The sequence below is a fragment of the Oxyura jamaicensis genome, chromosome 4 (assembly GCF_011077185.1).
Source record: "Oxyura jamaicensis isolate SHBP4307 breed ruddy duck chromosome 4, BPBGC_Ojam_1.0, whole genome shotgun sequence".
Classification (NCBI taxonomy): Eukaryota; Metazoa; Chordata; class Aves; order Anseriformes; family Anatidae; genus Oxyura; species Oxyura jamaicensis.
In genome coordinates, this window is record NC_048896.1 from 67,863,546 (window position 1) to 67,886,681 (window position 23,136).

The 23,136-nt window shown below is 37.5% G+C and overlaps 1 protein-coding gene across 1 annotated transcript; it reads right to left on the reverse strand.

The window, feature by feature from the left end:
• Positions 1-663: 663 nt before the first annotated feature.
• EXOC1L (exocyst complex component 1 like) lies at positions 664-9,317 on the reverse strand. Its single transcript, XM_035323995.1, has 3 exons — positions 9,049-9,317; positions 5,834-5,964; positions 664-3,984 (listed from the first exon to the last, which is right to left on the reverse strand). Exons 1-3 carry the CDS (start codon positions 9,167-9,169, stop codon positions 3,721-3,723), a joined length of 516 nt encoding a protein of 171 aa, XP_035179886.1. The 5' UTR covers positions 9,170-9,317; the 3' UTR covers positions 664-3,720.
• Positions 9,318-23,136: the final 13,819 nt, after the last annotated feature.

Consider the following 23,136-nt stretch of genomic DNA (forward strand, 5'->3'; position numbering starts at 1 on the left):
GGTCTGCTTCACTTCCCAAAAATCTTTTTTAAAAATCTGCCTTGATCATAGACTGCGCTTTACTGGTTTTAGACCTGTCAGCCGTGGGCAGGAAGGAATAGAAAGTTAAGTCACCAACTTAATGAAAAGTAACTGCTCATACTATCTATTTGTTTAACTTAAGATGCTGGAAAAGATTAGTAATGAGTGAAAGATGAACATACAAGTGTCTGTCTGTTTTAAATATAAGGTCATGTGTCTTAGATGGTAAAAATTATCTGAAATCCATTAACTCCAGTGGAGCCTCACCAGTGTATTTTTTGTTGATACAGAACAATCTTATCTGAATGATATTAAATGTTTTTTGTAGCACGGAGCTGTAGGGATCTTATTTTTTAAGTATGGAAAAAGAAGATAAGTAGGATATTGACAAATGCTACATATTTGTATGCTTGAATTCAAATGCTTGAATTCTTTTGTCACAGGTTCTCTGTGTTTTTAATTCTGATATTGGTTAAAGAACTAAAACAATAATACACAGTACAAAGAACATCGTAAGTCTTTTATGACAGGCCATGTTCTCCATGTTCTCTCTCTGCCTCTTAAACAAGTGAGCATGAAGTCTCCTTTGCTCATTATCTTCATTTTCAGGTTGCCTTTTTTTTTTTCTTTTTTCTTTTTTTCTTTTTTCCCTCTGGAACAGATATGTCTGGTAACAATTCCTGTGTTCTGAACGTGAAGTCCACTTTATATCCACAGTCTCAAGTATTAATTCACTTCACAGTTTGGTTGAAACCTTTTATAAGAATGCTACAACTGCATTTGTGATAATCCTTTACTCCTGAAAGTTTCTTCCTAATCAATTTTGGGAAAGTCTTCCAGGAGAAGCAGATGAATCCCCAGATATTATATTTCAAACTGCATTCTGTATATCCAATGTCAGGAAATGTGATGTAGGAAACAATTTTGCCATAATTGAAAGATGGGCTATTTAGCCTGTCAGGTCTTTTCCATTTATAATTTAGCATGGTCTTTATCTCCTGTGGTACAGCTGTGCTGTGCTAACCACAAAGTGACAGTCTCCTGCACTTGGGGACAAAGACTTTCCATAGCGTGACTAGGTCAGTCTAGCACTTGCAAAGTGCCTTGATATTTGGCACTTTATGAAGAACTGTGGAAATGCAAAAAAGGCCCTGGATTAGGTCCACAAAGATCTCTTTCAATATTTTTCATTTTGATACTACCCAAAATCATTTACATAGATAGTGTTCCTTTTTCTCCTTTCTGATCACTTAGTAAAGAATATCTGAAATATGATGTTATTGGACAGAAGAAATGCCAAAAAGATTTGAGTTGTATATTATTCCACATAAAATGCAAGCTTATTTATCTTCTGATGTGATCAGTTTCATGTTTATACAGTAACGAGAATAGAAAGTATGAACTACTTACACAAGTCCATTAAATATGTTTGAACATTATAGTCATTTTTAGCTAATCGGTTTCTGACATCAGTTTTAGCTAATCAGTTTCGGACATGATACAGGACCATTATCGGCCAGGAAGTCACCACCTGTACTTTATTTCAAAAAAAAGTGAGGTGTGTTTTTTTTTATTAGAGGTTCTGTATTTTTTATTCCAATTACAAGATGAACAATGGGAGCTTTTCCACCCAGAGAAGAAATTCTTGCACCTGTTAAGCAAAGAACTTGTAAACATTACAGAAAATACTGTGATCTTTACAATAATACACAGCTCAAATAAGACAATGTGTCATATATAACAGTATTTTGAATTATACTTGCTCTTAAAAATGTTTCTGTGGAGCCTGTTGTTGGGCAAATACTTGTTGTAGCAATGGATCAAATGTTAAAACACCCTTAGTTGGACTGGATTGTACCAAAGACATTCTGCAAAGAACAACTGAATTTCATAAACAGTGACTATAAATATAGTCACTCTCTAACAATATTTAGGTGACAAAAGACTGAAGTCCTTTGAAATTGCAGATTTGTGTCAATCCATAGAAACTACCTTCATAATGGGCAAGATATACATAAGTATTTTGTGTGAGAATGTATGCAATTTACATCATATGCCTAGAATAAATATATAGCTTCTTAAGATTAGGTAATCAAATATATGGGCTTTCTATATACAAGCACTAGGTTAACATTTAAAAAGTAAATTAGAAAGCTGTACATTTTATACATTTTTTTCAAATATATTCTCACGTGATTTTATTTCAGTTTTGAATCTGAAGTACATTTACATGAATGTTTTTAAAAGTGGGAGTCCATGTGAAAGGCAACAGTGAAGTCCATGTCATGGTATCCTTGCCCACTTTACAATGGCAGGTACTCGGAGAAGGCAGTAACCAGCTTGTGATTTTCTGGAGCTATTTACATTCATCAACTTTAGATACTTAGCTGGCTTAGTCCAGAACTAGTTTCTCTGTACTCTCTAGGCTGCCGAAAGAGAAAAGTTTTCTCCTGCTGGAAGTTCTGACCCAAAGTTTCTAAGAATCACTTTCTGGTTTGGCATTTCTTTCTCTGTTGACAATGGGAGAAGCAGCCAGCTAGCTTAGCTGACTGACACAGAGCAATATCACCATGCTGCTTTTTGGCAGTGTTGTTCCTCTGCAGCTCTTGGTCAATACAGTTTTAATTCATCTTCTGTTTCTACTGTAATATAATACTGTCAGCTGTTGGTTTTTGTTGTTGTTGTTATGGGTGAGATCTTTCCAACCAGTCAGTAGAATCCACCCCACATTAAATGCAACTGGAAGTACTAATACACATTTAAGTAGTGCACTGAATATGCTAACACATAGCTAGAAACTGCTGAAAATTACTCTCGTAATTCTATGAATTTTGAAAAGTCTATCACTTGCCCATAAAGAAACTGTAACTAATTGCCAACAACTACTGTTTACATAGGACATCCAGTAGTATTTTGTTACCTCTTGGTCCTGAGGCAGAGAAGAGACATAAACAATCAGTTTCTGTTCCATAACCAGGTCTGCTCGTGCACATAAAACAATAAATTGCAAGAAAGAAGACATTAATGATATAAAAGAAAAAAGGCCTGAAAGGTCTGACAAAAAACAGTTCTGCTTAAGAACATCCATTTTATGTTTCTATGACAGTATCACCAAAAATGGAAAGGTCAAAGGGAATATTAGATGTTCTGGGGGGGGGGAAATAATTACAATTCGTAGGTGAAAAGCTGGTCCCCGGTACCTGAATGCAAAACTCCAATTCATCAGTATTTGATTCATGTATCTGTGTAGGTGTGATCTCTTTAACAGAGTTCTGTATTTCAACACATTTGAAATGTGCATCGTTCTTGTACAGAACTCGTTTGTTTGCTTTATTTTTCTACTTCCAGCAGTTATATGAACTGTTAATGCTCTTAAAATATTTTAAAAATATTTCTTGTAATTCAAGAATAATAATTTATATCTCCATAAACAATGAGCAAATGCTGAATTCTGCTTACATAAGAATCACTGTTCCTTTACTGATAGTCACATATATTTGTACTTGCCAGTAAGGCCCTGCTAACATAAACAATTGACCATTCATTTATATATCTAAAAAGTATGTTCCATTTTGGACTTATACACATAAATTAAGAAGCAGATGCTGCACATCACTTGCTGCCTTTTTCAGCCGATGATTTACAAAATAGTGGTCAGTGAAAGTCAACCAGTCACGTTTAATGTTACAAAATGCATCTTCAGGACAAAGGACAAAGTGAGAGACATAAAAGGTTGGAAGCATAGAAGCATATCCTCATAAGTACTAAGCAATCCCTATTGTTGGATGACCAGATTGAATCATCATTTAGGTAGGTGTCATCAAAGTTCACAATCTTCAAGTCCTTTTTAAGATACATTTCATTCAGTTTGTTTAGCGTTCGAGCAAAGGTATATTTAGATGCACAACTATATGCCTCCAAACTGTAGACTTTGTGGAAGTGCATATCAAAATATGGATTATCCTAAAAAATGGAGAGAGAACAAAGTTATTACTTGCATTACAAACATTAGAATGGCAGTTGTTCTCTGCTCAGATGCCTCCAGGCCTTTTTCTCAGTTTGATGGATACTAAGAAGTATTAGCTATGCACTTTACGTATTTTTGCCATTCATACTAAAGGGTCTTTTAAAACTTTACAAAGTGGCAGTTTATAATTAGCTGCTATTCTTTGCCATTAGGAATTTTGCCTGAGTGAAACTTTCAGAGTTTGGCCAAATGATATCCTGCACTTTATTGGGATTATACAAGGTTGTTTTGAAATGAACTGATTTGTCATGTTGCCTAAAACACTATATGAAAAGCACTTGCCTTGGACTATAACTATATATACCTGTCAGAAGAAGAATATTGATTCCCCTTCCTGCCTAAATTGTTATTCTGTGTGCTTTCAGGCTCCTTGGCACAATTAATACTAGCAGCAGCTAAGTTCTATTAAATTCTCTAGATATGAATAGCAATATTATGTGTATTTATAGCAGTGTCAATCACCCTCTAATCAGGAGTTTAAAGTTCATTTAGGCTTTTCTATAACCAAAAATAAGATTTTGATCATCCAAGTTCTGGATGGCTGAATCATCTTTGAAGGGTATTTTAGTACAAAACACTTCAAAAAAAAGGCTGAAATAAATTAATGTACACAAGTGATAAAGAAATCTGTCTGCCTTGGCTGGGGAAGGGACATTATTTGCAGATACAAGATAATTTGGAGAGAGGACATAAAAGATTATTAGTTTTAGCTACTTTGAACCAGAGCTCACCTCCGCCATCTCCCAGGTTCCTAGTTTCAGACTTCAGGACAATGTGCAGAGGACCACAAACTACTAGAGAGCTCATCTGGCTCTCATTTTCCTAAGATCAAGACTGTGAAACCTTTCTTGTGGGCTCTTGATATCAGAATAATCTTAATTCTATTTTATGTTCATTTGAAAGCTCTTTTGGGGTAAAAAAAAAAAAAGTAATCTTTCCCTGTACTACATTTTTATGCATGGATGACTGTTAAAATATCTTACCTACAGTAAGATATTCTCCTCAGCAAATTATTCTACCTTCTATAAAATAATACTACTTTAATATTACTTTTGGTGTTGCTTTCTGTTGTACTACGTCAGCCTCATTTTACCCTTCTGTAATTGTATCTGAGAGATTATGAGTTTTGTTTTGGTTTTTACCTGTAAGATCACGCAAATTTAGCTGAAGTTTTTAGCAGTATGATCACACAAATCTAGCCAAACACAAATATTTAATTGATCCAAGCAATGGGAGTGAGATGTAAGTTAAACGGAAGAGGAACAGTTTCCTAAGCTGGTACACCAAACGATGCACTTAGGCGTTTTTTTACACATTGACACAAATCCTCTTTGCCACACAAAGAACAGGTTCATAAATTCAAGCGGCAGGGGCATAGTCTCCATAAAAATACTTAACTAAATATTATTTTCTAATACACATTAAATGGGATTAATCCAAATTTATACTGGGAGCTGCAGTGGAGAACTTTTATTCCCAGTTATCATGAGCAAATTAGAAAGCATCCAGCTTGTCCTTCAGATCTCAACAGGAAAGATGAATATTACAACAAACACACAAACAAAATCTCTCCTGCCCCTGCCCAAAAAGTGCAAATGTAATCTGTACCCTCTCCCACACAATAGACACAAAATTCATTGGAGGTTTTTGTTGTTGTTGTTTTGTTTTTTAAACAGATGTTTTTTCAGATAATGCACTCCAATTGCATTTCAATACTTGTATTCCAAATTGCAACACAAGAAAAGTATATTCTAATACATGTATTTAATAATAGATAACACTTACAGTATCCGCTTCTTTTCCATCAATCATCTCCAGATCTTTCAGAAACCACTTTTCAACTACTTCATATTTCTCCTCTCGATCTACTCGAATGTGTTTTACCATACATATTTCTACTTCTTCACTTTTAGTCACTGCAAGACAAAAATAGTTTAGATATGCAAACACATACTTCCCAGGAGTTCTGATAATAGACTTACACTGCATTTTAAATAATAATTTAAATGAGGATGTGCAGGGCTGTATAGTGCTATGCTGGACTTAATAGTTTTATTTTGCAATTAGTAGAAATAGCACAGTGTTCTCAGCCTATGAAACCTCTCAGCATTTAGTAGATTGAGGATTTACCTTCCCCCTCCTGTGAAAAGACAGTCTTGGTTGTGCAAAAGCCTTTCATTTGAATTCGCTAGCAGTGCAATGAAGGCCAATCCTGGCACTGGATCTATGTGGATAATCCACTTATCCTACCTACTTTGAGGGGGAATCTTTCTGGGGTGCTGGAGTCAAAAAATTGCAGAATCACTACAAAGGCTCTGCATTTACATGACTTGTGCTATACCTGTTCTGGGGTTCTTTTATATAGCCATTACTTTTTAAACAAAACTCTTATTTCCTTATAAAATATGTAACTACATCACTTAACAGAAGCAACATTGAAAATAGTTCTTAAAACTTCAAGTTGCCCAGTGGTATCTTTGTAGAAATTACTATTTTCCAATTCAGGCAGGAAATTAGAATGAAAAGAGCATGAGGACATTATTTATAATAACTACCATTATTAATTGATTACATTGAGTGCTGTGTAGGAGATCAGACTTCTATAACACACAATAATTAGGGTGAAAAGCACTGGAGCCTGAAACATCTGTACATCCAGCATAACAACTGCAGGGCAGACCAACTTCCCCAAGCCATCTTGTAGCCCAAGGTAAGTAAATGCAAGATGTCACCTACATTTTGGCAGGAACATTTTGACATCATAACGTGATGCTACAGGTGAAGGACCAAAATTATTTAGTTTTAAATGCTGCCTGAGTTTTTGAAAAATCCCTTCTGAAACTTGACTGTTTTATTCCAGTTACCATGTCCTTGACTTCTCACTTGTTTATAAGATGGCTACAAAATAATGACAAATGAAGGATTATGTTGGAGATGTAGCTTTTTCCCACTGCAGAGAAAAATAAAGGAAAATATATAAACTGATTGTAATTCTCTCAGCCTATAGCTTCCCAGACAGCCTGCTGGGAAAAACCGACCACTTGCTTTTACATCTTTCTGGTCCTATCAGTCATGATTACTCAATGATTTTTAATCACAGGACCACTGGTGTATTATCTCTATGGAGAAGGTACAGTGGTTTTCATTTGCAAGCACATCTGTTAGGCTACTCTTAGGAAGTTCTCTTCTTACTTCCAGTTTCTCCCATTTTGTTTGCTTTCCTGTGAAGGAGTATGTGGTCTCCCTCAGCGCTGAAAGAAAACAAATCCAACCCCAAAAGCTCAGAGTCCTTTCAGAAATACTAATGGACATCCTAGGTACCTCCAGGACCCACAGACTGCCACTTCTCCACCCCTGTTGTAGGAACAGAGATTGTATGAAATAAGGATAGAGAACAGGTGTGTTAAGAAACTGCTCCAATAAGCACAATGAAGCAGAAAGCATTTTTAGAGTCTCTCTATTCAACTGGATGATAGGATGTTAGCCCTGCCGCCCTTCTCAGGCATACCAATACAGAGCTGTGAAAACTCCTGATCACGGCTGCATTTCAGCTTTATGTTCTTCCAGGGTTTATAAAGCGTTTAGCAAAAAGAACTATTTTATTTATACAAGAACTGAGAGTTCTGTGAAAAAGGAAGGGAAATAAGGTTGGGCGTATGGCACACACATAAGATTGATCAGTTATCCACACCGAGATTTTATTTTAATATAGATTTCAAAATGTATAGTATAAACTTCTAAAGTTTTGCCTCTATATAGTCTGACTGATTTTTCTTAGTTACGGTAAGTTGAAATTCACAGGAGCATACTCAGGATGTATTGTGGGGGTAAGATTTTAGAGAACGTGGTTTGCTCCAGAGAATCACAGCAGATTACAGTAGCTGCTGGCAGATGGATAGAGACCATCTTTCAGCATCAGGTGTCCACTCTGCTCACCGCTTACTTGACTATGCCTGAATATATTAAGAGTATCCATATATTTTATCTGTATATTTAATATTGGATACTGGAGAGATCCCACTGTTAATACTCTACATAAATTTTCCTTTATGTCTTCAGTGACATCCAATCAGTTAATCTGATTAGAGGCTTTCTTAGTAGCTTGTTCTTCTCTACTTTAAAAAGAAATGTTTAGTAAAGATATTGAAGGTAGAGCGCGTAATTTCTCCTCTTTGGAAGTTTCACAACAGTGAACTGTTAGTTCTGCCACTCACATCTAAACATCCTTCTACCAAATTGTTTTATAAACTATGAATCAGGTTGCTATTCTTGTACATTTAGAAGCTCTACAATGCTCAGGAATCCATTTCTTAAAACTATTTTTACAGTTTTAAAGTGCAAAGTCTCTTCTAATAAAATTACATGGGTGCAGGGAGCAAAGCTTGCTCAATATTTCCAGTAATCTGTACAATGAAATTATTCTAAAGACTTCAGTTGTTTACAAACATGAGGACCACAGATACGGTTGGCATCACCTCGTATCACCAAGAAAAGTCTCAATACATACATTATTTCTACCTGCTATGTGTGTTTTGACTGCAAAAAGCATTCACTTCAACCTAACTATTTATGGATGAGAGTACTCCTCTTTTCCAGTGTTGCAAAAATAGTAATAAAAAGGCTTCAGGCTTCTCTGAAACTATGTTCTAAAAACGTTCAGAAACACATGCACTTGAAATCAGATTTAGCGAACAGCCTGTTAAGCTAACAGCTAATTAATTTTATCCCAACACTCTTGTTTTAATCACAGGTCTCGCTATTCCCGATCCAGTTAAACCACAGTTACTTCGGCAACTGGGACAGCGTGAGGACTTCACAACCCAACGAGGGATCATGCTAAAGCTCCCCAAATCCCACTAAAACCACCGAGGTACCCGTTATGCTTTCTTACGACACCTCTCCTAAGCACACAGCAGATCCCCTGACCCCATGGAGATCCCCCAGCCCCATGGGGGTCCCCCGGCCCCATGCACCCCCCGGCCCCATGCACCCCCGGGTACCTGCAGCGCACAGGTAGCAGCGCCCCGCTCCCGAGCCCTCCACCTCGATGAACTCCTGCAGCCGCAACCGCCGGGGTCCGAAGAGCCGCTTGGCCAGGTCCTCCTTCACCAGCGAGGACATGGTCCCCGACCTGCCTCAGCCTCCTCCTCCGCCGCCGCCGCCGCCTCCCGGCCGCGCCGGCCTGCGCAGCCCCGGGGCTCGGGGCGGACATCGCTGAGAGCCGCGGCCCCGGCCCCAGAGCCGCCCGTTTGGGCGCCGGGACCCGGCTGCGGATCGCCCATCCCCTCCCCGTAGATCTCCCACCCCGCGGATCCCCGTCCCCGCCCCGCGGATCCCCCCGCCCCGTGGATCTCCATCCCCGCCCCGCAGCGTGTGCCGTGCGCGGCAGCCTGTACCAGCCTTTTCCTGCTGGAATAACTTGTGGCTGCACGGAGAAGTTGGGCATTAAAAAAAAATAAGCTGTTGCAAATATTAGAAGAAGGGATTGGTGCCATAAATGTACGTGGTGCTTTACTGGCATCGAGTGAAATGAACTCGAGTAGAACTGTGCAGATGCTTTGTTAGGGAGAATTGCCATCTGTTATAGCTAGTACGCATATTGTCTAGGTGAGTGGGAAAAAGATAGAAAAGAAACTAGAAAATATTTTTTTTCCATGTATTTGGAAAAACAGCTGTGATTCTTAAAGCTCTTAAAGAATTTTCATCCCCACTGTGGGAAAGCAAAGTTCCTCTAAGCATCAGGTTTGGGATGTATTTTATCAGTACAAGGCACAAGGACACGTTTCATCACTTCTCTTTAAAGAGTATATATGCACAACAGCTCATCTTGGGAAAAGAGCATGACACTCTCTTCCAAACTTTGTTTTTCACAGTTTGATCCAAGTGTAAGTCATTTTGCCTCAGTTTTCATAGGAGCATTTTGAGCAGGGACTCCTGCTGTTCAGGAGCTGGGCATCAGTCAGAGGGTGGCGAGCAGTTGCATTGTGCACCACTTATTTTGTATATTCCTTTATCATCATCACCATCATCATTGTTTTCCTTTTCTGTCCTATTAAACCGTCTTTATCACAACCCACAAGTTTTTACCTTTTTTCTGATTCTCTCCCCCATCCCATGGGAGGAGTGAGTGAACGGCTGCGTGGTGCTGAGCTGCCGGCCGGGTTAAACCACAGCAAGCGTGCGCTCTTAAAGCACAGTCGTTGTTCTGAAAGATAAACTACAGTTTTCATGTTTGGAAATATTTTGGAAAAGAAGGAAAAGGTTTTGATAACTTACATGGTAATGTAATAATTTCTACCTGTTAGATACAACTGAGCAAAAAAATAGGAAGCAGTTGTCTAGGCTCTGGTAAGAGATTCCTCTGGATTTGCTTCTGAGCTGAGGTATATGCTGATAGCCCTTGGAAGGTCCTGTCCTGTGATGTAACTGTTTTCTTCGTAGCTCCTCTTAAACCAAATTACGTTGCAAAAAAATATTATAGAGATTAAATTACTTGTGCAATATCCTTTAATGCATTCTCAAATGCTACATTAAGCAACCACTGTGAGTATATGCATAAAAGGTATAATGGCAAATTTAATGTTGAACGTTTTAATAAGAAACAGAAAAAAATGTAGTTCACTATTGTTCTTGAATTGTTTCATTCTTGGTTCATCCGTCCTCTCTTAGAGTGTAGCAGGACCGCGTTCACAGAATCGTAGCACAGAATTAATCATAGCACAGTGTTGGTGCAGCTGGTCATAGAATTACCTGCAGCACTCATTTATTTTTATTTTTTTACATTTACTATACATTTCATAGTCTTTTCTCTATCATTAGATTACACCGGGGAGAAAAGACCAACCTGTTTTGGAGGTGACTTGCAAAATAATTTTTTTTCCCTCCAGTTACTCTACTACAATACTGACTTGAATGGAATGGAAAGAAGACTTGGTAGGATCTAGAATCTTCCTCTACAGGAATGTGGAAAGCCAATTTTTATGTCTCCGTGCTTGGTTGTATATTGATATATTTAATATTTGAAGGATGATTCTTACAGTAGGTAAAAAGCATCTGCAGTGCCTACACAGAGCTTCTTGCCTAATTACGTGTTATTTTGTCATCTGTTTCCTTGCTCTGTTTCTCCCTTTTGCTTTTCTTCTGGTATTATTTCTGTTCTTTTTTTTTTTTTTCTCCTTTCATCTTCTGAAACATATACTTTTTAAGGATTAGAAGGTTCTTTTTAGATGACTCATGCAAAAAAATAACACATTTCATACACAAAGCTAAGGTTTAGCTGAGAGCAGGTAAGTACCACTATACATGTGTAAGCATGTATGAAGACGCATACACAACTCAGTTCTATGATAGGAAATCCCTCTGTTCTGCAATTTGAAACTCTCCAATTGACTCAAATTTAATCCTACTCAGAACCTGCCATTAAGAGGTTCTGCATTAATAAGCCTTCTTGCTGGGATTATTATTACTGAATAGAAAAGGCCACGCTGCAACAGTTTCCTAGAGGCTAAGCAGGTGATTTGAGCTATGAGATTTCAGTTCCACCTTAGCTACAATACTGTAAGCCAAAATCCTGACAATTCATGACTCAGAGCCAACAGTGAGGCAGTAATTTGCCCAGCCAGCAAGGACACACTAACAATGGTCCAGGACCAATTTCCCATTCCTGCATCAAGCATCCTGTCAGCCTTCCCTACCTCACCTAATCTCACCCATGAATGTGTCATACACACATAAACCAGAACAAATCAAACTTCTTGTTACCAGAGCCACAAACAAATTTAAATAAAAAGTTAACTTGGATTTCTCTGCATCTGTCAAGGTTGATTAATTGCAGATATTCCTGAAAGCTGTGCACCCCATGCCCAAGGCTCACAGTGGTCTACAAAGGACTTCTTTACAAGTGAAGTATTCACCAGGAAATCGTCTTAGCCAAATATTAATTATTTCTGTTCCTTTCCATGCCCTGTCTTTCCTGCAAACTTCCATATGAAAATACACTTTTTCTTACTGTATCCAGATGTAGTAGCACATCCGAATAGGATAAATCTCTCTGCTTCTAATCTTTATTGTTTCTCAGACACACTGTTCTCGGAAAAAGCAATTCAACAGTTTTGGAAACGATATTTATGATGAGTCCTTATACTCCTTTGGATCTACCGATGTGCATTAGTATATACATCAGACTGATTACGTTGGGGCTTGATCCAAAACCCATTTAGTCAGTAACAAGATTTCATTTGATTTTGGTGGGCTTCAGAGCAGTCATTACTGCAACAGCAGGACAGTCACCAGGTTCAGGCATCTTTCTGTCCTCAGAAATGAAGATACTACCAATGGTGTCTGTAACTATTTTTAATGAATAAACATTTAAACATTTAAATGAATAAGCATTTAAAACACAGTCTTACAAATCTGATAATTGCTGGGCTAAGTCAGTGTACAAGAGACAAATTTGTTGCCTTCTGCTAAGGAAGGAAAAAATCCTACTGCCAGCAGCAGCAGTGGGGCTGCTGCCCTAGGAAGGGCAACCCGGGAGCTGAAGGTGACCCTGGCATGGGCATTTCCCTCTCTGGCACGGCACTGGGACAGTAGAGCAGGACTGTGAAAATAGCAGGTTCCAGCAGCAGCCCCATTGTCATCAGGCAAATACAAGGTGACAAAGCAGGTCCAAGAGAAGAACATCAGGGACAGGACAGGGCAAAGGGCTCAGGCAGGGGCTGGGGCCAGTTCACCTGGGGCACTGGCATCTGTGGGAGGTGGGAGTCCCAGATGGGGCTGGACAGGACAAGTAAACCTACCGGTGGTCTGAAGGGCCTGCCACCTGCATTCAGTTATTAAAACCAAGCACATTGACCAGGTCCTGCTAACTGGGATAAGGCACAGAGAATGATCCACTTTCTCTGCTCAAGACGGATGGGAATTCAGTGTGTTCTGTACGCTGACGTACTCTGGATGCTGTACCTTTATTCTCACATTTCAAATTCCCAGCAAGAACCACACCCTTATAAAACACTGTTTGCCAGAGCATCTTTCCCCTTGTTCCTTACTTGACAATGTTATGAAACAAAAAGAAGGAAGGAAAATAAAACATGCAGAATAATCCCTCAGAGCTGCAGAGGGTCCCTATGGGTTGAAAAACATAATTTACCATTTTATTGAAATGAGATTTACATTGCTATGGCTGTTCCTGTTTGAGATTTCGGCCAGGCATGGTTTTCTCACTTAACTCTTAGTTCATTTCCATAAGTATTCTTCATAGCTTTAAGGCTCTGGTCTGCTTTTTTAACATCTGAGATGAGGTTACAGAGTATAAAATGGAAATCATGAAAAAACATTCTTCAGTGACCTGGCTGTGTAGCAAGGTTTCTGAGCTGTCTTCAAAAAACTAATTCCAAACAATCATTACTTTTCATGGTATTAATGATATACTTTTCTCAGGCGTGCTTTCCCGCTGACATTTATAGATTACCTGACTCCTAGTTAGGGCAACTTATTCACATTTTGATAGCTATGCCAATAAAATTCACTGTGCAGTGAAGCATAAAAGTAGTTAAGTTGTACTGAAAACTGCAAGAGGCAATAGAGATAATAGTTTCATGCAGAAGGGCTATTCGGTGATGTATGGCTTGAGTTTTAAAGTTTTTTTAAAAAATCTCAGTTTTAAAGTAGAAGCATAGAAATACATGGTGGAGAGACATCGGCTAAAATGTTTTTGCAGATCTACTTTTCTCCTGAATTCCTTTTGGGATCCCATTAAAAAAGTGCTGTACCAACTTCAGGGTATATGGATGGTCAGACAGAGGATGACTTAAGATCTAATCGGTTCTGGTAAAGAACACTAAAACTCAAACATCATTGGTTTCTCTAGTGGTATAATGTAATTACTCAATTTAGAAAAAGCAGTACTATTCTTTTCTTAGAAGGAAGAAGGAGTTTATTTGAGATTTTATTTGACTAAAGCTCAAATTTGCCAAGTTTATACAGAGCATTGTGGTTTATCATCCTCAAAATGTAGTCGTGACCATCATTTGGATAAATGATAGCACAGCATGCCACCATTCCAGCTAAAGCTTTCCTTTAAACAGAAGCTGCATACCTGCTTTTCATAGAAGAGTAACCAGATGCTGGTTTATGGATGAAATTTAAAAGCATGTTTTGAAACATAAAACATATGTAGGAAGTACTTCTATGAAGAATTTTACAAATGTTAATTTTGATGTATGTATGAGTTAAAAAGTAGGACCTCAAGTAAGTTAACTTACATAATAAGAGTTTAGCTTTGTGTTCAGCAAAGCGCATAATAATGCATTAATGAATTGAAGCCATATTTAATTAACAGCGTGATGGATTCCTCGCTTTGTTATCCAGATAAAATCCATTCAGTGTCATACAGTTTTCTTTATGGAGGTAAAATCCCAAAGACAGTAGTAAAGTACAAAAAAATGTTGTAAAAAATGAAAAAGAAAAAAAAAGCTTATTCAAGTCTAGGCATACAAACATTTGTTAATCTTCAGAGAGCTGGAAGCTTTTGAAGGCTAAGCTCAGGATTTTGACAATTGTGTTAAAAACAGTAACTCTATGTAGTATGTCTTATAAAAGTTCAGGGGAGAAAGCACAGTAGAGAGATATGTTGACCAAGAAGTCAGTAAGTATCTTGATAAATACATATGAAGCAAATTAGCTTGTGAAGCCAGCCCCATTGGCCTTTTTATGTTCTCCTGTGCTTGAATTTTTCTGCATAAACACAGCTTTCTTGAGGAGTTACCTAGAGCAACTACAATAGATATTCTTTCAAAAGCCTCTTCATACTTTTTAATAGTGATTTTCATCTCTACCTTTGTAGTCTCTAGTAATAAATTTCATTTGTCTTGGCACAAGAACCATCCTCTTCCCTCATGAAAATTGAACATTATTATTAATGTAGATAGTCAATTACTTCAGATTAATGTGGATTTATATTTACAATCAATACACCAACGTGATGCAAAGCACTCTTAAAACACTATAAGCTTCTGCTGGATATCTAATCCATTTTTTAAAAATTCATAAAGAGTCGGGAATCTATACAAATACATAATTTGTGTGGACGTTGTATCTAGGAGATGAGCACATCTGACAGTTGTGTGGCTTAAAATAAATTTTATTCTATATAGATATTTATAAATTCTTATCCTGTCAGTTACTCAAAAAGGTTCATGTCAAATACATTTAGAGCAGAAATAAAATACAAAAATGTTGAGAGTGAATTTAATTCACCATGTGAAAGAGCTGGTAAAGGAATGATGGACACATCTCCAAATACTTTCAAAGGCAGCTAGCATTGTTAAAGAATAACTTTGGTCAATTACAAAGTGTAGATTTTCAGTGTAAGGATGGTTAACTGAAATATAATGACCCTGCATTTGCAGATTACATGATCCGTTCATAAATTAGTTTCCAGCTTCCACTTTGTGGAGCCAAGATCATTTGTTAGAATAAAGGCGAGTGGCAGTTCTGCATTGCCCTGTTCACATGGAGTCCTGGGTATGGAAGAAACTACTCAGATCCCAAAGAAACTTCACAAGGGTAGTAGGTCATTTGCCTTCTCAAGGCAGGATCAATACGATCTAGGCCATTTGTCTGATCTGCTCCTAGTCATAGCTACAACTTGCTACAGTGGGCATAACGTCTCATACCTTGCATACCAAATTGCAGCATTTAAAGAACTCAGTCCCCCACTATTTGCCTTCCCCACGTGACCTCTTCAGTGCACGGGTGCATGAAATGAGCATGAGTTGAGGCAGGGCATACAAGAAAATAATAGGTAGGTGTCCAGGGCAAAATTCTTCATTTTTGACTTGGGAGCATTTGTTGATGAAAGCTTGGATTCATTATATGTTTTTCTTGGTCTTTAACTCTTATGTTTCACCCCATAATTAGAAACCTGCATGCTAATGGTAAGTTCAATAAAATAAAACTACAGGGAGTTTCATCTTTTTTCTTGTCAGAATTTTCATGTAGAACTAGAGATTATGGCACAAAGATCAGAAAAGTGTGGGCCAACCCCTTTCTGTCTCTGCCATGCCTTGATTCACAACCTGGGTTACACTTGCACCACCTACCCCATTTCCTTTCTTATGGCAGGGAGAGGTCTTGACTGCCTGAGCAATATTTTTCAGTCAGCTAATGCCACTTACATCTATAGCTAGCATTTTCCTGTTTTTATGTTTCATAGTCTCCCTTTCTCTCATTCTGTGAACAACCACCACAATACCATTGTTTTCCTTCCTGTTAGCATCTTGGTAAAGATCTGGATGAAGACTTTGAAGACAGCAAGATCCTAGTCCCACAGAAGTGCAGACCAGGCCCCTGCCCATGATTTGGCATGGTTCATCTCAGCTGGTGAGTGGACACTGCTGATGGCATTGAACCAAATCAGTCAGCGACACACTGATGGTCCGGTGCTGTGATCAGAAAATCTCAAGTCCTGTCCATTGGAAGGTCTGTTGCACCTGCAGCATTTGCTGTGTGAAAATAGAGATATCTGTGAAATCACTCTTCAGGAGGAAATTTTCTTCTCCACACATATTTTATACTGCTATTGGAAAAGTTACTGCAAAAGATGAGCAACTTTTCCTACAGAGTAGGCTGTACAGCTCTGGGTTCTCTAGCAAAGACCTTTAAAGCTTCATTTGTTTTTTTTCTAAGAGATGTCTTAAAAAGCCCAGCTAGTTTCATGTAGCATCTTCATGGAAGCTGTTAATTATGCCGTAATTACTTTGCTTCCATCAGAGCAAGTACATCCGTAAGAATTAAAATTAGAAAAATATTCACAAACAAGGCCCTCTTTTCTGTAAGAAGCCTGAACTTCCAGTTTGGTAGTTAAACAGTTACCTCAGTTCTGTTATCTTTATTTCAAGTATATTAAAGTCAATGTCATTATTATAGGTGGGAACAGACTTGTTGGCCACATTAGCTTGAATAACATCAAGCATTCTAGCTTTTTTCCTTAGTGTGTACAAGTTGCATTTGATGTCATATGTTAACTTACTCAAATTCAGATCATTAGCATTGTTGCTAATGTCCTTCTGGTTTGCTGTCTAAAGCCAGTCATACAGAATAACACTGGTAAAATCCTTTCTGTGTTGCAGACATTTTATATTTAGTGAACTCAAGTGTTCCCCTTTCTGCTACCAGAAAATAAGAGCTTGAAAGGGTTCTATGCTTTTCCACTCACTGATTTATACACCAAATCCTATAATAAAGATAGGCTTATTTAGATAACACTGGCAGTGGGAAATCCAGGTGCTGTACAGCAACAACACCTCTATTTCTACCACAAGCAGCATAGGCTGAAAGTCAGGTACCTGGATTTATGGTAATGTCTTTACTAAACACTAGTTTATGTGGACTTTTTGAATTATTTATTGTCTAAATGAAATTTTAGAAACAACTTGTATGGGTCTTTCAAAGTTGAAGATATGAGTGCAAAGTGACACAGCAAAATATATATGAAAATTGCACATAAATGGCTAATGTTTAATTGAGTAAAAAACACTGATTGAATCATGAGGCAATAGCACAAAATCCAAACACTGTGACCGTATAAGTTATTGGTACAGAAGTCTAGTAAAACTTGTATCCTCAATACATTAGGGTTACAAATACAATTGTTCTGTTACTTTGCCTCTTGAGGGTCAAAACCGTTCAAGTTTGTCACCTTTCAAAATGTTTTCACCAAAGGATAAGTGGGTAAAAAGGGCAGACACTTTCATTCCAGTGCAGTACTTCACAAAAAAGCATCACTTACATTTGTCATGAGGTATAAACTATCCATAAATTTGTCATTTTGATTAGAAGACCCATTCAATTTCACTGTTTAGTCAATCCAAGCTAGAGACTGCCAACTTTTTTTTTTTTTTTTTTTTTTTTTTTACTTTATTACATTTGGTACATTTTTCCAATAGTCTGGAAACAACAGTGAACAAAAATAACAAATGCATTCCTTACCTACCCTCCCACAATTTAAACACATTGCAACAGAACAGTGAAATTTCACAGTGTCCACCAAATATAAAAACATTTCAGAATCAAGTCATTCCATTGAACTAATTAAATAATTAATTCAATCTGGAACTAATTAAACTTTGTTTCCAAAGAGCTCCTGCTTGGTGTCTGCTTAATTTTGTAACAGAGCTGCATTACAGCTGTATGGGAGCTATTCCCTGCTTAGCCATCAGACCAAGCTGATGACAGCTGCTGTGATTTTCCTAACTACAGGAAAAGTTTTGATTGTAATTAATGTCTTATTGGACACCAGAGAATCCACACCTCAGTTTTATTTTATTCTGGAGCAGTACTCTGATAGAGCTTGAACTGAAGCTTTTGCTAGTGTGGGTGCATTCTCTCTTACATAGACTTTGAAATGTCTAAAATATTTGCCTGCATATTTTCTCCAGGGGACCATTTATGTCTTCAGCTGCCTGTTTTCATGAATTTTGAGTTACTCAGTGCCCCTTAGGGACAGCGGCTTTGCATTAGTTTTCAGTAATATTAACCAAGAAATGGAAAAATTAGATGTGTGGGAATAGTGATTGCTTGCACTTGCGCATGTGCATTTTGTACAATTGCAGATGCCATGTTTTCTAGGCTAGAATGTTGCAGATTATTATGAGGGCTTAAATTATAAATGTATGTTTTAAATAATGTACACACAGCAACACATGTGCTACTGTTTCCTTGGCGTCTATTAGTTTTTCATTGCTTTGCTTGGGTCCCCTCCAGCTGCTTACCCTTGAAGTTTATGAATAATCTCATTGGATTAACTGTTCTTGTATATAAAATGAAACACATACATAAATGTTCAAGCCTTTTCTTTCATTCGAGTATTAACTTTTTGCACACCTTTTGTTTTCTGGATACATTGGCAGGAGTCTGACAGTGCAATGGGCAATGCTCAGCCTAGACTATTTCATGCTGGAAAAGATCTATTATTCAATACCAGTCATTATTTTACAGGTAACCTGGCTGATATTTTAATGTCTATGTATTCTCCATAGCAGGAATACATAGTACATAGTAACAGTAGCTCAAACACCAGGAAGATAAAACATCCACAGTAAACCAAATTTGAGATTTCCCCTGCTTCTCAGTATCCTGCCTTGACTATAACACAGAATATTATTACAGAAAAACATTAAAAATTTGGGACAGTGTAGAATGGTCTTTTCCAAACTCAGCTAGCTCTTGACAATCAGTGTCTTAGAGGCTTTCTAAGCCTGAGGCTGTGTTCAGTCCATTATGTTTAGTAGCCATCAGAACTATCTTCTATGAAATCATCTAATTTCATTTTTAAATGATTTATACTTCTGGCCTCACTAGCATCCTGTGGGCAGTGAGTTCTGTAATTCAGTTAGTATGTTGGATAAAAAAAGTATTCCCTTTTCTTCATTTTAAACCTGCTATCTGATAACATCTTTGGACATCCCCTAGTTTTTGTATTATAAGTAATAGGGAAAATATAAAAAATACTTTTTGTATTATAAGTAATACGTAATATAATAAGTAATAGTTACTTTCTAATTCCAAGCTGGTTTTGATTTTATAGACTTTTATCAGATTTTGCATCTTAATTATTTAATTTACAAACTGGAAGACCATAATCTGCTTAACCTCTTTTTGTATCTGTGATCAGTTTTGCCACATTTCTTTTTTTTTTTTTCTTGTTCTACCAGCAGACCATCAAAATTCCACCTGTTTGTCACTCACTGTCAGCTGTAGATTTGACCAACCTGAAAAATAATAGTATCATCAGTACATTTTGTTACCTCATGATTTACTCCATTTTTTCCAGTTCATTTGTCCATTATTATGGACAGTCTAGGTCCTTATGAAGATCCCTGAAGGACCTGAAGTGGCTTTTTCATTGTGAAAACTGACCACTTGTTTCTGCTTCTTGCCCTCTGACTTTTCTCTAGTCATCAATTCATGACAGGAACTTCCTTTTTACCTTTTGTCAAGCCTTACACATGTCAGTTTCTCTATTTCTAGTCTCCATTGAGGCTTTATCCATTTAGATAATTGAGACTTTGGTGAGGACTGGTAGAAATCTCTTGGAAATCTGTGCACTCCATCAGTTGGGCAATGTGTCAATATGATTATTGACTCTTTCAGGACACTTTAATACAGGTACGACCATGACTATCTCTGCACAGCATATGATTTCTTCCATAATAGACTGTTTCACCTCTGTAACTTCTTATCCTGTTAAATATTATAATTCCTACCAATTTTTGTGGTATGCAGTGGTATGCAGTGTCAGACACAAAATTTTGTCAGCGTGTTGTCTACTCATGGAGACATTATTCTCTGTTTTACCCATTCATTCCTCAACTTTGCTGCAGTCTACCTACATGTGTTGACCCTGTGTATATGTGTAGCCTTCCCTTAAAGGAGATCTGGTCAGATGTAATGATCTGCCTGGATAGATCATTTCACATTCTTTCTACGTTTTCCTGTATTCATGAAAGAAAAAAATAATATTTTATCAGAGTGCATGTGCAAGAAAATAAATCAGGTATTTTATTTATTTTTTTTATTGAACTCCTAGTGAGAACTTACAATACTGTAAAATGCCTATCTTTGTCTTAGTTAAAATTGTTTGTAATTGTACAATCCTGTGACTGTAAAGCAATAACACAGTCTGTGGAAAACAATTTTCAGTTAGGGTAATTGAAAATACAATTACTCAGTTACTTTAAGAAACGAGCCTAACTACCTCCCATTATAGGGAAAGAAAAAAAGTATGGTTTCAGTTAGTCATTTTTCCTAATCTTTGACTGGGACCAGAAAGCTCAACACCTTTCAGAATCCATAGTGGACCAAGCAAGTAAGGAATTAACTTCTGTACAGAGCAGAAACTTAAAATGGAAGTTTGTAGCTGTTGTCTCATTTTTACTTGTAGAAGAAGACATTCAATAAAACTATATCAAATATTTCACAATCTGTACTTTATAGTATTTTAATATGAATTTGCTCTATAAATTAAGGTGTATTTCAGTACTTTTTCTGAAGCAAAGTAAGTTCATATCTCAGATGTTTCCTCATGACCACTGTGAAAACCTTAAATACCCATGAGGAAAGGTTGGTTACAATCCACATAATCACCTAGGGCAGCATTTGCATATTCTGTTTGGTTCAAAATGAAAATTTTGAAAAGCTTAAGTATTTGCCGAATAGTTGCTCTGAGCAAAGAAGCCAGGAAGACTGCAAGCAGGTAAGTAAAATAGATTTATGCTGATGAATAATTTATCCAGTAATACTGGGTCCCCATATACATAACCATGGCATTTATGCAAATATCATTTAGGAGAAGAAAGAGCATTTGCTTGCAGTGTGCAACATTAATAATGGCTCTGACATTTCAGACTATTTCTCTTGAAGCTGTCATTCCTGCCTTGAGTATGAGTGCTAATCTAGCTGATATCAGTTTCCTGATCTTGAGGGACCTGCACTTGGCAGTCTTTACTGTGGTATGAAAGGAGAGCAGATGACAGTATCGAACACTGGCAATAAGTTATACTCCAGGGACATTTGGCCCTTCAATACATATTATTAAGAATAAATACTACAGTACTAAAATATGCTGGTACATTGAGATAATTGTGACTGCTTATATTGAAGTAGCAAAGTAGCTTGAGTGTTTGCTCTTATTTTAATGCAAAAGCATTCTGCAGAGGGAAAAGAGAAAGAACAAAGTTCAAATGAGATAATTAAGGATGAAGGAAAACAGTTCTTTGATATCAGGGCAATGAATATTCAAGATGGAAGATTTGTTTCAGAATACAGGAGGGTTTTTTAGACTTTTCAACTAGTTCAAAGACAATCTCTAGAAGGTTGTTGACTTTTTACTCCCAATTAGGTAGGACAAGAAGGACGTAAAGGGACAAATGTTTTTCTGCACTGTAAGTTTTAATATCCTTATACAAATGGAGTAATACTCTTATACAATAATGAGCAAAGAAGTCTAGATTCCTTTATTTTAGCATATATGAAGTAAACAAACTTTTTAGGGCTAACAGATTTTTGTTTAGTTGCATTAATAGGATAAACCTTTTCTATAAACATGAGGCTTGGTCTATAGCATTTGGCAAATATTGACAATTTTTGCCTCCCTTAGGAGACTGCAGCATCAGCTGTCTCACTCATCAGGAAGGTGACTGATAAACGAAATATTGCTCCCATAATGCCTTCAGTTTAGAGTTTTTGCAAGCCATTTTTCCTTCAGTTCATTGAGTTGACAGTATAATTACTGTTCTACCAAACACTTCTTAATTTGACAAATGTATTCAGGAGATGAAATCCACAATGTAGCTAACACTGCTGGGGTAATTTCCAGTTTAACTCTTGGTGTGTTAGTGGTAGGTTACTCCTAGGGACCATTTAGACTTTCAGACCCACAAACACTCTTCTGGCCTCTTTACCATCAGTGTCTGCCACCTGTAATCTATACTGACAACCGTCTTAATTTCCACAGTAGCAGCCCCACCAGTTTCTTCCTCAGACCTTGGAAAGGCTGAGCCTTACTCCACTTTCTTCTTCCAAGAGCTAGGCAGGACTGGTATCATTTCTTTTTCCTCTGCTTAGCTGTCATGAAGGTTGCAACCCTCTTCCCTCTCTTTTTACCAGAAGGTGGTGGGATGGAACTGTAGTACTGCCTGCACTTTGATGAGGTGTAGCAAATTATAGGCCAAATGGCAATGAAGTGGACATGGCAATGAATGGTACAGCCTCTTCCCCTGTCTCTTTTCACTTTGGATGTGAGAGAAGCCCTCTGGTGGGGTCCTGAATCAGCGATGGTCAAAGCTGAACAACTTGGCTGGAAGACTTAGAAGGATAGGACGTATAGAGGGACATAATATGCTTCCTGCGTGAGGAAGGTGAGAGAGTATGTGGCAAATGAGACTTTGAAGCAAGGAGAAGTGTTTACTTCCTTATTCAGTGCCTGATCTAACAAGGGGGAAATATAAGATGCTGAATGATAGAACCCTAACTAATTCTAACTTTGTAGAGGAAGTCAAGTGCTGCTGTGCCTGAGCCAACAGAAGCAT